At 43.0% G+C, this 15994-nt stretch overlaps 1 protein-coding gene across 1 annotated transcript in view; it reads right to left on the bottom strand.

Annotated features, from left to right (window-relative positions):
• The window catches only part of LOC126324819 (transcription initiation protein SPT3 homolog), an 86962-nt gene that overhangs the window by 36920 nt on the left and 34048 nt on the right, over positions 1 to 15994 (bottom strand). Inside the window, exon 3 of the mRNA XM_049995120.1 lies at positions 15341 to 15554. Coding sequence (XP_049851077.1) covers positions 15341 to 15554 — 214 coding nt within the window. The remainder of the gene's footprint in view (positions 1 to 15340; positions 15555 to 15994) is intronic.

Raw genomic sequence — 15994 nt, 5'->3', positions numbered from 1 at the left:
AAGAAACAATATTTGGTCAAAAAACTACTGGAACACATGTCATTCCTGGGGTTCAAAACTTTAGTTCTCAAATTTGAGAGTGCAGTGTAAGGATAAAGGCCAAAAATGAGTTCCTGTTTTAAAGTACACGTCTTCTATCAACAAGAGAAATGCAACTACATTTCCCAACAGCAAATCAACACACAGCTTCAAAGAAATTTCCATGTCCCTTCACTTTCAGTAGGCATTCCATACAGTCCTGCATTGTTCTTTAGTGAATAAAAGAAAAGTTTATACCATGTATTAGACCACATTTGTGACTGGATTCTTTACTATCTTTCAGACTGAACTCATCAAGAAATTCTCACATGGCAAAGTCAGCAGGTTATGGTAATTTTGGGGGTATCCTAAGGAAGTGTTGTAGGGCAATTACTATTTCAAGAATGTTAAGAAAATGTACCTTCCCCATGAACCATTGGCAGTGTGCCTGAATGATAGCAATAAGTATACCATAGGTGCAATCACTACAGAAGGACATCTGATGGATGACCAGACAAATGTGTGGTGCCTGAAGGAGGCCAACATTTTGGATGATTGACTGATCTGGCCTTATAACAACAGCCAACATGGCCTTGTTGTGCTGGTACTGGCACTGCAAATGGTCGAAAGCAAGGGGAAATACAGCTGTTTTATTTCCTGAGGTCATGCAGGTCTACAGTATGGCTAAATGATGATGGTCTCATCTTGAGTAAAATATTTAAGAGGGAAAGTAGTCAACCATTTGGATATCCAGGTGGGGACTACTCAGGAGGATGTCTGTCAGGAAAAACAACAATGCCAGTCTATGGATTGTAGGGTGGAATATTATATCCCTTGATCAGGAAGGTAAGTTAGAAAATTTAGAAAGGGAAATGGTAAGTTGAAGTTAGACCTAGTGGGAGTTAGTGAAGTTTGGTGGCAGGAGGAATGGGACTTCTAGTCATGTGGGCACAGGAATACAAACACAAAATCAAATATAGGTAACTCAGGCTTTCATCCGATACTGTATAAGAAAAAAGGAATGTGAGTAAGCTCCTATGAACGGCGTAGTGAATTCATCATCATAGCCAAGACAGATACAAAGCCAATGCCAACCACAGTAGTGCAAATTTATGTTAACTAGCCCCACAGATGATTAAAAGATTGAAACACTTTATGACAAGATAAAAGAAATTATCCAGATAATTAAGGGAGAGAAAAATTTAATTGTGATGGAGACTGGAATTCAATAGTAGGAAAAAGAAGAGAAGGAAAAATGGAAGGATGATATGGATTGGGGGAACAGAATGAAAGCAAGGCAAACACGCCTCTCACTGATGTATAGGCAGCAGCTTCTGCCCTAAAAGCTGAGCTGGTGCCCTGCAATGCTAATGGCGAGCCCACGGTAGGCCGGCAGGCTTTAGAAGCTACAGCTTTTGACATCATCAGTGATGTGTTTCTTCCCTCAGTAGCATGGAGCCCTCGTGGTCCTGTGCTCCGCACGTCAGCCGAGCTGTGCACAGGATACGACACTGCCCTCTGGTAGGAGTCAGACAGTGGCTCGCACTGAGGTGCCAAGTCATATTAGGAACTAGGCATTGGCAGCAGCTTGCACCCACAGCGAGTCAGTGGGGCTGTGGCACCATGTCCCACAAACATTTAGTGCTGGCGACGGGCACAGTCCAGTCTCAAACCCACGGGTGTTGCTGGCAGTGCCCAGTTGTCTCACTGACTGGCATAGCTCTGGTGCTGTAGTGGTGCTGCTAGTATCTCATAACAAGAAGTGATGCCTGCCTCCAAAGCCACACTTACTTATATGCCTCTGGTGCACATTTGTTTCACTAAAACCTGGGACCTCGTTACATGGTTCACAATAAGAGACTTCCCCTGGTGTAGTAATGTCACCCTGCTTGCTATTCCGTTACCAGTAAGCAGTGCAACTTATTGTTGCACTCAGCTGTCCTCACCTCACAATCTACTTGCATATCTGTTATAGTGATGGTGTCGCAACACTGGCAGCTACCAACTCGCAGCAGCTAATGCAATGCTCCATGGCAGCTATCTCACTACTTATTACCCTGGCTAAGGACTTACAACTTTTACCCAAAGACTGTAGCGCCACTACACTGCCCCCTCCATAGGGAAGACCCAGTCCCTCGGGTCTTGCTCCGCCCAATTCTCTACTGTAATTACTTTTACCCTTATCTGTAAAACAAGAGTACATAATACTAAAATGGCAACTCCTAACTACTACACAATTGCTATTTGATCTGCAGCTTCATAAATCTATCTATCATTCCTTACTTGGGGGATCCAGTCTACGGGAACTTTAGCTACTCCTGGAGTGAGTTTTTCCATGGCTTGTTGTTTCAAATACATCAGAGCTAGGCGGTGTGAATTGGAGTCACCATAGTAATAGGAATTGTGATGCTCAAGGTCACTTACCTGTTAACCACCGATCTGATACTGTTCCACATGCTGCAACATTTGCTCTGCAGTGATCCGCCCCTCCTGCACTGCTACCGTGTGACTCAATGAACAGCTCAGTCTCAGTTCCCAGGTGTTGTTTAGAAAGGTATGGTTTTGTTTGGACAACATCTCTAGAGGTTCGTCTGCTCAATACAGCTGTAGCTGTGTGTCACTCGGCAGAGCAATTTCTGTTGCAGTAGCTGGTAAATGAAATGTGGGCCCTGTAATACTGCAATCTGCCCCGTTTATTAACAGTCCACTACCTCACAATTCTAATCATCTTTCCCACATAGCAACTAGCAACGACTACTATGTCATTGTACACAGTATATCCAATGTAAACCTGCTCCCAGGAAATACTTTTGGCAGTAACGTCCCTCTGTTTTACCTCTGCAACATCACATGATGCATGTACTCCCATGCATCGAAATCTCACGAGCCTGGCATACTGTGGCTACCTCACTCTGACATAGCTGAATCACATACTCTGTCATCACCATGTGTCGATAACCATCTTCAGCCAATAGTACCACCCCTTCCTCTCTCGCTTGCACAAATTTTCAAACTGCTGCTATCTTCTCCAGATAAGCGCACACTATGTAACATCTAAACAATGCACGCTTTCTACCGGTACCTTTACTGGTAGGTACAACTGCACATTACCTGTTGTTACACCCACCATAGCACAACGGTTGTACAATAGCAAATTCTGATTGCTTGGCTCTGCTACTACCTATAATTCTTGGAGTAATTCTCGTCACACCTTACTCAATTCCTCTAGATACTGCTCAGATGGCAGCAAGGTTGAACTTACCTGTCCATGTAGCATATGATGGAGGCTTCCTGCAAGTTTGTTAGCTCCACTGCTGCATCCCATATAGTATCCCCTAGTGATTGCAATAGTCTTCTCATTGTTGTTATTAAATCTAGTACCTGCACTAGTGTTTGTACCACTTCCAGATCCTGTTTCAGAGTGCTAGCCGAGACCCTGGCATAATCCACGACTTCCTTAGTAAGCCGTTAAAGCATGCGTATTTTTTAACAAGCCACTCTCCAAATACACAATCTGCGTGGAATGCCACTCCATAGATACTTTATTTGCCTCCACTAACCCCCTTGTGGCCTCTGCTGTAGCGTTCAATTTGCATCTACTGCCTCGAAGATTGTCTTTAGTATTCTACCCTCAGCATGTATCTACCCCCTTTTCACTTCCTGAGATGTTGTGGTACCAGTCCAGTCATCTCCTGCACCTGCTCCTCTAATCTTGCATACGTCCCAAGCTACTTCTTGTTCTCCTTTGAGACCTCTCTCAGACCTCATACAACTATCCATTAACTTCTGTACCCCTGAGAACAACTCCTCCAGCCTCCTAATTTTGTTCCACAATTCCCACACATCAAAACCTAAATGTAATGCTTTGCACCTGGATAATATCACATCTGGTTGCCTGGAAAGGAAAACTTCATTGTCGAGGTAGTGCCCCCACTCCAACCCTAGCATTCTTCTTTTCTCGCCCCTCTCTTATGGGGACATGAGGACAGATCAATCTCACTTCCCTACCCACAGAAGCTTGCCGTCTCCGAACAGCACATCTTAATGCACTATAAATCCTACCCCAACACAAACATGTAACCTTATCTAAATAAGGTTAATGCCCTAACCTGTATAAGCTGGCATAGGCTGTCACCAACACACCAGTCGGCGATGGTGAAGCAAAGATCAATTAGTAGGCACTGGATCGAGTGCACCTATCACGAGAGGGGGCCAGACACATACCCACAAGCAACACACTTTCAGCGCCCTTTCGGAAGCACGAATATTGACATCAGTCTGCAAGAGGACTATTACTGACGAGCTTGTATCACAACATGGCCTCTATTCAAGTTACATAAGTGTTCCAGTTCAAGTACATAAAGAACCATATTAATTCACATGTGTGTCTTCTTCCCTGTCATCTTATGGTATAAGACACTACAGTGGTGAACGAGCATAATTCAGGGACAATCAAAGATTTTGCTTGCTTCTCTTGTGTTTTAGCTTGCAGGGGTGCTTGTGTTCAAGTGTTTCTATTTGATAATTTTTTGTTGTGTTGTTGCATGTATTCCAGGAGGGGAGCCACAGAACTAATCAAATTTCCCTTTTCTGAGGCTTTGCTTGCGTTTTGATACAAAGTATTTGTGTAAACCATGAATTCCCTGCTCTGCCACCCCCTGCCCCTTCATCTCAGCTGCAGACAGCCAATGTGATTGATCTGGCCCAAGTTTTTCAGTTTTAGAACCAACAAACTGCTACTTTACTGACAACGGTACAATTACTGGCTGCACAAGTTGCGTCAGTCACACAATCACAACTGACCAACCAATCTGCCCAACAAGTGCCGCCGACCAGTGTACCAAAGTTCCTGCAATTTAAAGAAACACAGGAGGAATGGGCCGAATACCTGACTCAGTCCCAAGCATACTGTTAAGTTAACCATGTTCAAAGTACTATCAAGTTACAATAGTTCCCCAGGATTGTGTGGGTCTCAGTGTTCAGTTTAATATGAAAACTATTCCCAACCGCATCTCCTGACAAACTCATCTCTGATCAAGTAATCACTGCAGTAACTCAATACTATGACCAGCAAGTCCAAGTAGCTGCAGTCTGACATTAGTTCTTTTGCTAGCAGAAAAAGCCAGAACAGACGTACCTCGAGAGGTACACAGAATTAACGGGCATTACTAGGAAGTGTGAATTTCAATGCAGTTGTGGCAACTTTTACAGTGATTTAATGATATCCAATGCAATAACATTCACTGTCCCAGATAGCAGAACATGGGAACAGTTCTTAAAGGACGGATCCATCACTCCCTCAAGTGTTGCAAAATCTTACAGCATCTTCATGTGCTGTAGTGGCCGATAAGTCTGACCAGGCACTGATATGTTGGGTCGAGTCGCCTCTTATTTGTAACTGACCCAACCAGCCACAACAGCAAGCACGTACACAGCCGCATGGACAACCACGCAGACATGTAAACAGGCCTATGAATTTAGTGAAGATGTTTTGCTCACCATAAAATACAGGAATGCCAACCATGTAACACAACATGATACACATGTGGAAAAAGAGGAAATGTCTAAGCAGTTAGTTTGCAATGGCACAAAAATGCCAACTTTGACCACTCAAAAAAACCCACAAGGCTCATGGACATACAATGAGTACTGTGTTTTCAAAACTTAAAACAGGATCTGACAAAAGTAAGATTAAGATTGTGCCGCCTCCTCACCCTAGTGCTGTGCAATGACATTGTAACAAACTATTTGTCTCATTATGAATTGATGACCACCATGTGAATTTTCAGTTAGACATAGTTGCCTCAGTAACTTTGCTTAATCTTGCCACGTACAAACAGTTACGCTCACCACGCCCTTCTAAATCTAGCAAGCACCTCACTGCTTACAAAGAACAGGACATTCCCAGTGCTTGGGCAGTGTACTTTGCCTGCCACTTACAAATCCCACACTAGGACAGTGAATTTTCTGTGTTGACATCAAAAGGCAGTGAGAGCACATTTGGTTTAGATGCCTTTGATTTGTTTGGATTTAGCATCCAAGACAATGTACATGCAGTGTCTGCTTTTGAACCAAAAGACAGTGTAGCTAGCTTGCTTAAAGAATTTCCTGAACTATTTTCAGAAGCAATGGGAAAAGCCAATAACTTAGATGTACATATTACACTGAAAGACAATGCACAGCCTAAGTTTTTCAGGGCCCACCCAGTTCCTTGTTTTAAAAGACAAAGTAGCCAGTGAATTGAAATAATTGCAAAAATAGTGGTGTAATTGCTCCCAATCAAACTAGTCAATGGGCAAGTCCTCTTGTTTTGCTGCCTAAGCCTTCTGATCGCATTCATGTTTGTGTTAACTTCAAGTCTACTGTCAACCCACAAATAGTAGTTGATACTTACCCGTTACCTCGCCCTGAGGAACTTGTGGACAGGTTTGGTGCAGGACGTTACTTTTCTAAGACAGATTTTGTGATGCCTACTTGCAAATTCCATTGGATGAAGAATCTCAGAAAGTGTTTGTTGTAAATACACACTTAGGACTGTTCAAATATTTGCACTTACCCTTGAGCAGTGCTTCCGCACCTGCCATTCAATGTTACTATGAGCAGCTGATTTCGAAATTTTGTTCAAACTACATTGACGATATTGTCTCAGGTCGTACACCAGAGGAACACATTGCCAATTTTGATACTCTTTTTCGAGTGTTGTCACGAGCAGGACTCAAGTGTTGTCTCTAAAAGTGTGACTTTTTCAAACTTAACTACAGTATTTAGGTCATTTGATAAACAGTCTGGGTGTGCACCCACTCCAATATCATTTCCTTGCAATACCTGACCTGCCTGTTTCTCACAATGTATATGAACTGCAGTCAGCATTAGGCAAGATGACATACTACATTTGGTTCACACCTAATACCGCTCAGATCCCGGCTCCATTGCATCGCAAAAACATACATTTCGTGTGGACTAACGACTGTCAAGATGCATTTCAGAATCTCAAAAATGCCTTGCTCGGTGACAGATGTTTAGTGCATTTTGCCTCTGCCAAGGCAGTACTTTCACAAGCTGACGCGTCTTCCTACAGAATTGGTGCTGTGCTTTCACACAGAATTGATGCACAAGACAGAGACTCATTGCTTTTGTCTCGAAGTTGTTAACCCAAACTCAGGGCAATCATACTCAAATACAAAAAAACGTTCTCACTACTGTGTATGGTGCAACCAAATTCCATCACTATTTGTATGGTCACAAGTTCTTTTTAGTGACATATCACAAGCCTTTGCAATCCTCATTTCATCTTTCAAAGCTGGTTCTTACACGCACTGCTCAAAAATTGCAACATTTTGCTTTATTGCTTTCGCAGTATCAGTATGATATTGTGTACTGACCTAAAGGAAAGCACGGATATGCAGACACCCATCTCACCTTCAGATTGGCCAAGACTTATTTTTATGCATCTGCTACACATTGTTGCCATATCGATGCGCAGGACTCTGCATTGCTGGAATCTTTTCTCTTGCACTACAGAAAAATTGCACAGGCCACTGAAGCAGGCCTAGATCAGGATTTTGTTGAATTACATTTGGTTCTTTTAAGTACTTGATTGCAGGTCCCGATAGTTTGCAGCGGAGCCAACAGAACCAAATTCGTGCATGTCACTTTCCCTGCGATTCTGCTGCTCTTCTTCCCCCAGATTCACGGTCTCATGGGACCGCACTGACTCTGCAGCCACCCGCTGGTGCCACCAGAGCACCCCAGGAGGAGCAAATGGACGATGCACCCTTGTCTCCACCCGCCAACTCTATGGACCTGGACCCGTTGTTACTGTCACTGTTGCTGTTGCTATTTTCACACCAGGACATGCACTCAGGTCTGGACGTGTGTCCAGACAGCAGTTTTTTGGAGTATGTTCCTGTTGCCTCGCAAGCCAGATGGCGGGATACGGTCGGGAGTATGCCATCCTCCACAGTCACAGCTCCCAGTTCACCTTTACGTTCAGCGTCCTGCCCTCTCTCCCCCTGCCGTCTTTCACATCCTCTCTATCTCCCTACACGAAAATAGTGTGGCATTTTTCACACGCACACAACATGCCACCAATGCACTCTCGACAGCATGTATTTAGGCTGCCGCTGCTGACCGGAGGCCCTCTCTCACTCAATCATCCAGTTGGTGTCTGTCAGTTTACTCAGGAGCAAGTTTAGCTTGTCAGAGGTTATGACAGTACATAGTGACCAGATTAGTTACTAAGCGGGACTAGTTTACCAGAACCAGAAATGTACTTTACTAGCAGTGAATATCGACATCAGTCGGCAAGATGACTATTACTGATGAACTTGTACCAAAAAGCATGGACTCTAATCAAGTTAAGCAACTGTTTCCACTTCATGTAAATAAAGAACAGTATTGATTCACATGTGCATTTGTGTTGTAGAAAGAGGGTACCAGCCACCCACAACAACATTCTCTCCCTTGCTTCCTTACAGTACAAGACTGTACACTACACACAAAAGAACAATATTCAGGAATCACAATACACATTAATCACTTCCTTGGCCTCAATGTATAATGAACATGAGGTATCAAGTCCTCCCTCTCCTGGTGCTCATCCTTCTGATTTTTCTTTGCCCCGTTCCTCACTCTCACTAATACCTCTAATGGAATTGCCCCTGGAGTACACTTGAATGGCTGTAGATGCCCAATATGCACCATTGTTGACCTCATTGGCAGCTGTAAATTTACATTTATTGATGAAGTTGTTTCAGTCACTCACACTCACACTTACTCACAGATCCAGGGCTGCTGCGCAATCTGGCAGCTGGGGCGCACCAGTAAAAATTTTCCCGGTAGCAACTAGATGCTTTTTTTTCCCCTGCGACTGCTTACACAGCCAACAGCCACGTTCCTGTAGCCACAAGCGGAAGAAGGTACTATGCAACTGCACGTGCGCATGATCCCACTCGTAGTTGCTAAAACAAATCTAATGTTAACAGTTGTGACGTCATGCTCGTTGGAGGCAATTTGTTGTTACGAAGCATTGCATAGTCTTCCTAAAGCCTTTGACACATTTTGCTGTTGGCAGACACTTGCATGAGCACTGTGTTTAGTTGCAGTGTATGGCGCATTTCCTTTGCAATTTAAGTTTTATTTCAGTTTTTTCTCTCGTTCATGTTTTGTTGCTGTAGTATTATTCTGCAGTAGCAGGATACAGTAACATCCATAGTCAGAATATTTGTTCTTACCAGTCAAAATTACAAAAATTTAACTAAGAACAAAAACAATGAAAAATTCCCGGAATTCAAAAAAATTCCTGGGTTTTTCTTGGTTTTCTCCCAGATGAAAAAATTCCTGGGTTTTTCCCGGATCTCCCGGTTATCCCGGGTGGTAGACACCCTGCACAATGACCCCCCCATATCTCTCTCTCTCTCTCTCTCTCTCTCTCTCTCTCTCTCTCTCTCTCTCTCCCTCTCCCTCTCCCCCCCCCCCCCCCCCTCCCTCCTGAACAGGCCATGAAGGCCCAACGGCCATCACTGGATGCGGATGTGGAGGAGCATGTGGTCAGCACACCGAGGGGCTGGTGGTCAGCACACTGCTCTCCCAGCCGTATTTCAGTTTCCAAGACCGGAGCCACTACTTCTCAATCAAGTTATCTCCTCCCTTCGCCTCACAATGGCCAAGTGCACCCCAATTGCCAAGAGCGCTCGGCAGACTGGATAGCCACCCATCCAAGTGCTAGCCCAGCCCGACAGTGCTTAACTTCAGTGATCTGACGGGAACAGGTGTTACCACTGTGGCAAGGCTGTTGGCAGAACCTATCCTCCTATATTAAAAAAATACCAACAATTTCCTTCAACAACTCTCCATAGCTCCTGTTCCTTTGACATACAGTGCCCTGCTGGACACTACTGACGCCACCTCGCTTTACACTAACATCCCCTACGCCCATGGCCTTACTGTTATTGAACACTACCTTTTCAAACACCTGATGGATTCCAAACCAACAATCGCCTTTATAGTCGCTATGGCCAACTACATCCTGACCCGCAAGGCACTATCCTCTGCCAACCTATTCATGGGTCATCTTCAGGAATCCTTCCTAAACATCCAGAATTATAAACCTGTAACCTGGTTCAGATTCACTGATGACATCTTTGCAATCTGGATTGAGGGTGAGTACACTATCCGCATTCCTCCAGAGCCTCAACAGCTTCTCCCCCATTTGCTTCATCTGGTCCTCCTCAACACAACAAGCCACTGCCCTAGATGCTGACCTCCATCTCAAAGATGGCTCCATCAGTACCTCCATCCATATAACCACCATCAATCCTTCCACTTTAACAGCTGCCACCCATTCCATACCAACACGTCCCTAGCTATCTGTGATCGTCGTCTCTGCAGTCACGAGGGGTCCCTCCCGAAATATACTGCGGGTCTCACTGAAGCCTTCACAGATCATGGTTATCCTTCCAACCTTTTACAAAAACAAATCTCCTGTGCCTTATCTTTCCAGTCTCCAACCAGCTCCCAAAGTCTTGCCACTCAGCCACAGAAGCATTCCCTCATAACTCAGTACCACCCAAGAATGAAGTAACTGAATTACATTCTCCACCAGGGTTTAGACTAACTATCCTCATGCCCGGAAATGAGAAATGTCATGCCCACTATCCTTCCGACCCTTCCCACAGTGGTAATCTGTCGTCCACCGAACTACAGAATATGTTCATCCATCCCTACACATCCCCTGCTCCCAACCCCATACTCAAGGCAGAGCTACCTGTGAAACCAGTCATGTGATCTACAAGCTAAGCTGCAACCACTATGCAGCATTCTATGTGGGCATGATAACTAACAAGCTGCCTGTCTGCATGAATGGCCACCAACAAACTGTGGCCAAGAAACAAGTGGACCACCCTCTTGCTGAACACTCTGCCAAACATGATATTCCTCACGTCAATGACTGCTTCACAGCCTGAGCCATATGGATCCTTCCCACCAACACCAGCTTATCGGAGTTGCACAGGTGGGAATTTTCCCTGCAATATATCCTACGTTCCGTAACCCTCCTGGCCTCAACCTTCATTAGCCATGGTTATCACCCATCCAGCCCCTTTGCTGCTCCCATTCCAGCACTACACAGCCCACATTCCACCATCGAACCCAGTCTTTTTACTTCTCCCCTTTTCCACTACTCGACCCCCCCCCCCCCCCCCGCCAACCCTCTCTTGCTCTGTCTAGCCACCTGACTGCACATAGCTGTCCTAACCTTTCTCCACCTTCTCCCTGCACACTCCCCGGCATCACTTCACTATCCCCCCCCCTCCCCACTCCAGCCTCCTCCTCATCCCCACCCAGTCACCACTCCCGTCATGCACTGGTGCTGCTGCTCACAATGTGTCTTCAGTTGCCAGAGAATACAAAATACAATCGCATGTGTGAGTTGAGTTTGTGTGTGTGTGTGTGTGTGTGTGTGTGTGTGTGTGTGTGTGTGTGTGTGTGTGTGTGTGCGCGCGCTTTTTTTTTATGAAGGCCTTTCTGGCCCAAAGCTTATTTGTGACAGTCTTCCCTTATGGCTATCTGCAACTCAGTATCTCTGCTATATGGTGAGTAGCAAGTTTCATTTTCATAATATTGCAACTAAATAGTGTCATTCTTATTTTTCTTTTAATTTTCATGGAAGTCATTCAGAGCACTTTATTTTATTCATGTGATTTTTTCCAGTTTTGCACATTTATCTTGCCCTGTCTGCTTCTAATGCTGAGGCTATTGATTTTATTCTTGTTTTTGGCTATGTTACTGTGATAGTGTTATCACAGTATACTTCACACATCTCATACACTATGTGATCAGAAGTATCAGACACCCACAAATACATACTTTTTAATATTAGGTGCATTGTGCTGCCACCTACTGCCAAGTATTCGATATCAGTGAACTTTGTAGTCATTGGGTGTGGGTAAGGCGAATGCCCGGTGAATGCACTGTCAACGTGTGTAGTGCCAACAGTAAAATTCGGAGGTAGTGGTGTTACGGTGTGGTCATGTTTTTCATGGAAGGGGCTTGCACCCCTTGCTGTTTTGCATGGCAGTATCACAGCACTGGACTACATTGATGTTTTAAGGACCTTCTTGCTCCCCACTGTTTAACAGCAGTTTGGGGAGGGTGACTGCATCTTTCAACACGATCGAGCACCTATTCACAATGCACGGCCTGTGGTGGAGTGGTTACACAACAACAACATCCCTATAATGGATTGGCCTATGCAGACTCCTGACCCGAATTCAACAGAACACCTTTGGGATGTTCTGGAATGCCGACTTTTAGCCCGGCTTCACCGACCGACGTGAGTACCTCTCCTCAGAGCAGCACTCCATGAAGAATGGGCTGCCATTCCCAAGAAACCTTCCAGCACCTGACAATGTATGCCTGCAAGAGTGAAAGGTGTCATCAAGGCTAAGGGTGAGCCAACACCATACTGAATTCCAGTATTACCGATGGAGGGCACCATGAACTTTTAAGTCATAGGTGTCCAGGTACTTTTGACTGCATAGTGTACGTCAAGAAATTAACAGTTTAATGAAAGTGGTTGTACATTAATCGTAAAAGAACTGTATTTGTGTCCCCGAACATCACATCATCCTGTTGGTAGTATCTACGATGATATTCACACTCCCTCCATCAATATTTATTTAAGAGGTTCTGAGTGGCCAGCTGCTCGGTTATGGAACAAGTCAGTACATAGTTTACAAAATGGAGATTAGAAAATTTATGAACAAAAGAAACCAAACAATTAGTAAAACACAAAAAAATGTGACTAAGTATACAAATAAATATTGCATTACAGAGAAAAGTTCTCAGCTACTGCCAGGAACTCTTGCACTAAGTAGAATAAGGGTGCCATTAGCAAACTGACTTCGCATTTCTGAGAGCCTATCGAAAATTAAACCTGCTGAACAGTGCACATTTCTGTACGATACAAAGGAAGTGTTATCCATGTACAAATCTTTTTCTTTCTAGTGTTCAGCGAATGAATTTTGCAGTTTCTTTTGAATGAGTCAATACTGTCAGTTTGACAAACCACATGATTGATTTAGATTCATAGACACCTGAATGAGGGCCTACACAAAGTCTCTGAACAAACGCAGAAGATTTGCCCACTCCACCTCTACTGACCTAAAAATATTTTTGGTGAGGGCACAGAGTTGCCCCAAAATCTGATACCACAGGAGATGATACAATGAAAGTAACGAAAGTAAACAGACTTTTGCCTTTCAATGCCGCACACAATGGAGATTATACCAATAGTGAAGAAAGCAGCACATAATGTGTGTTACAGATCACGAATTTGATACCACCATGAATGTTTTTCAACTTTCCTTAGTACTAAGAATTTAAAATGTGACTTCAGTAGCTGTCAACCATCTTGGGGCAATGAAGTTCTGTTTTTTGTGTCCGAAATTTTATCCATTTTATGTCCTTTGCATTAAAGAGTTAATCTGTTCTCTGAAAAACAGATGGTGATTTTATGAACCTTTTTTATTTTGATGCACTTTCAAACAAACCCTCAGTCCAGTGACAAATGTAGGTATGCTAAGACAGCTCTCATAAAAATAGCTGCACAGCTTTAAACCCTTCAATCAAGTCTATGACCACAGTGCTTAGGGCTTATGCAAGAAGAATGAGAAGAACACCACACTGGAAAATTCTCAATATTTAGTTTTTAAAGATAGCTTATGAAATTTCAAGTGCCAGTTTTCAACCAGATGCTTTCCATTTGCTTATATAATTATGGCATGTGACTAGCTCAGCAAATCAAAATACAAGGGCCATTTGGCAATTAAGTTCCAATTGGTCATGTAATGGAAACGGCTTGAAAATCCAATGAAGCTTTGCACAAGACGTGTTGGACAGCATCTCTAGTATGTCCATCAATCATGTCACATCACTCTTCAGTTCTAAGCACATAGTGAGCATGCAAAAATGCCTAGAAAATCTTGTCTCCCACCAAGTACGAGGGTCTGGTGAGAAATTTCATGTGAAGCTACACAGCTCACATAACATAACTTCATGAATTTCCTTTAAGACAGTTCTTAGCAACACCCTGCAGGGGCAGTGAAGGTGCTCCTGCAGCATTTTCAGTCAGAAGTGTTTGATCACCCACCATACAGCCTGTAATTGGCTCCCTTCGATTTATCATTTCTTCTCATATGAACCACTGGTTATGAAGACATAATTTTGGCACAGACAATGAGCTGCAGCCCAGTGTAGAGAATTGGTGGAAAGCACTGCCAGCTGCCTTCTATGATAACGGAAAATTGGTACAACGCTACAACAAATGTGTAAGCCGGAGCAATGAGTATGTGGACAAGAAGCTGGAAGTTTTAGCTAACTATTGCAAGTGAAACATTTTTTATTTTCCTAGCGGTTTCCATTTTGCGTCCTATCTGAACTTATCTTCTGAATACCACTTTAGTGCACATCAAGAAACAGTATTTTTTTTATTGCAACACTAATATACTTTGCGATGTCCTGTATTTCCCCGATCTTTCATCATTCATACAAAGCTTATGTAACTTGAGGATTTTCACATAAATATTTTTTCCTTTATTTTGTCTGTCTGTTTATTGGAGCTCTAGGGCACATATAGCTGAGATGATAAGCACTCACGCCCCAACTTAAAATGTTGTCATTTTTTAGGGAAACCTGTCCTTAGTTCTTGAAATTAGTAGACACACAACCTAGGTAGCATTAGCAGAGGCATAGATCCATAACGAACAATGGTAGTGAGTCTGGAATGGTAATTAGAAACCAAAACATAGTGGAAAGGTAAAATGAATAAGTACAGTAACACTCAGATTTCGAGGAACTGTTTGGTAAGAGCTTGTAGAACAACTGATGACCATGGTCAAAAGTTAAATCTCATAGCCTTTTGATTAGCAGTCTGACATTTATACACTAAGCCACTAAACAGAATATGTGACTTATCTTTCTTTTATGAATATGACAAGATCTGCAAACAATACTGTACATTAATCTCTCATTGGCATTCTTGGTTGATAAAACACAGTTCAAGGAAATTAATATTACAATTCTTCTTATATATACCATAACTGACACATAGAAGTAAATATGTACAGTATTTGGTGAAAGTTGTGGTAGCTGAATACAGCATCTACTGTAACATTTTATTTCAACTGTATGTAATAAATCCAATACAAGGTAGTAGATCACACAGATTAAATAAACAAACAAAAGTAGCACCTTTTTGCATGCACAAGCAGCCCTTGGCAGATAATACTCCTACCATTAAGCATAGAAACATTTCATGTCCTACCTCTTCTCATTTAATAACCGAGACACAAGTTCAGCACGAAGTCGTCTCCTGTTTTTGACTTCATCAAACAATTTAATCCTTCTGTCTGTCAGTTCTCCAGTAATATCAATCTTTCTCAATACTTTTAAACACTTTTGTAGAGTGCACGATTTCTGAATAGGTTGGTCAGCTTTGAGAGCTTCTGCATTAAATATGCTTCTAGCATCCTTCACAGCTGTAAATACAACATCATAAAACACAAATCATAATTTCAGTCACGTTAGCATAGGCATCTACAACTTAGATAAAACAGGGGAGAAGCAAAAGGTGGGAGACGAAATCTTTCATTGGTGCTATGTCGAATGTCTCCTGACAACGTAAATATTTCACTACTTTATTTCAACAGTTCACTGAATTGTTATCCACAATTGTTCCTCTCCTCCTCTGTTCTACACTTTTGAAATTAATTATAATTAATTAAATTATAATTCTTGTGACATCTTTCCTGATAAATGTTACAGCATTGAATTTTTCTTTAGTTGTATGTTTCAAAAGTGTGCCAAGAATGTAAACATCAAATATGCATCCTCGCCCTACAAATCAGGGACCTTTGATAAATGTAGCCAGTTTTACCACAGGTGGAACCACGTCAGAGGGAAATCTGTGGAGACATTT

The sequence above is a fragment of the Schistocerca gregaria genome, chromosome 2, assembly GCF_023897955.1.
Source record: "Schistocerca gregaria isolate iqSchGreg1 chromosome 2, iqSchGreg1.2, whole genome shotgun sequence".
Classification (NCBI taxonomy): Eukaryota; Metazoa; Arthropoda; class Insecta; order Orthoptera; family Acrididae; genus Schistocerca; species Schistocerca gregaria.
Note: the sequence above shows the minus strand (reverse complement) of the source record. Positions and strands in the feature narration are given on the sequence as shown.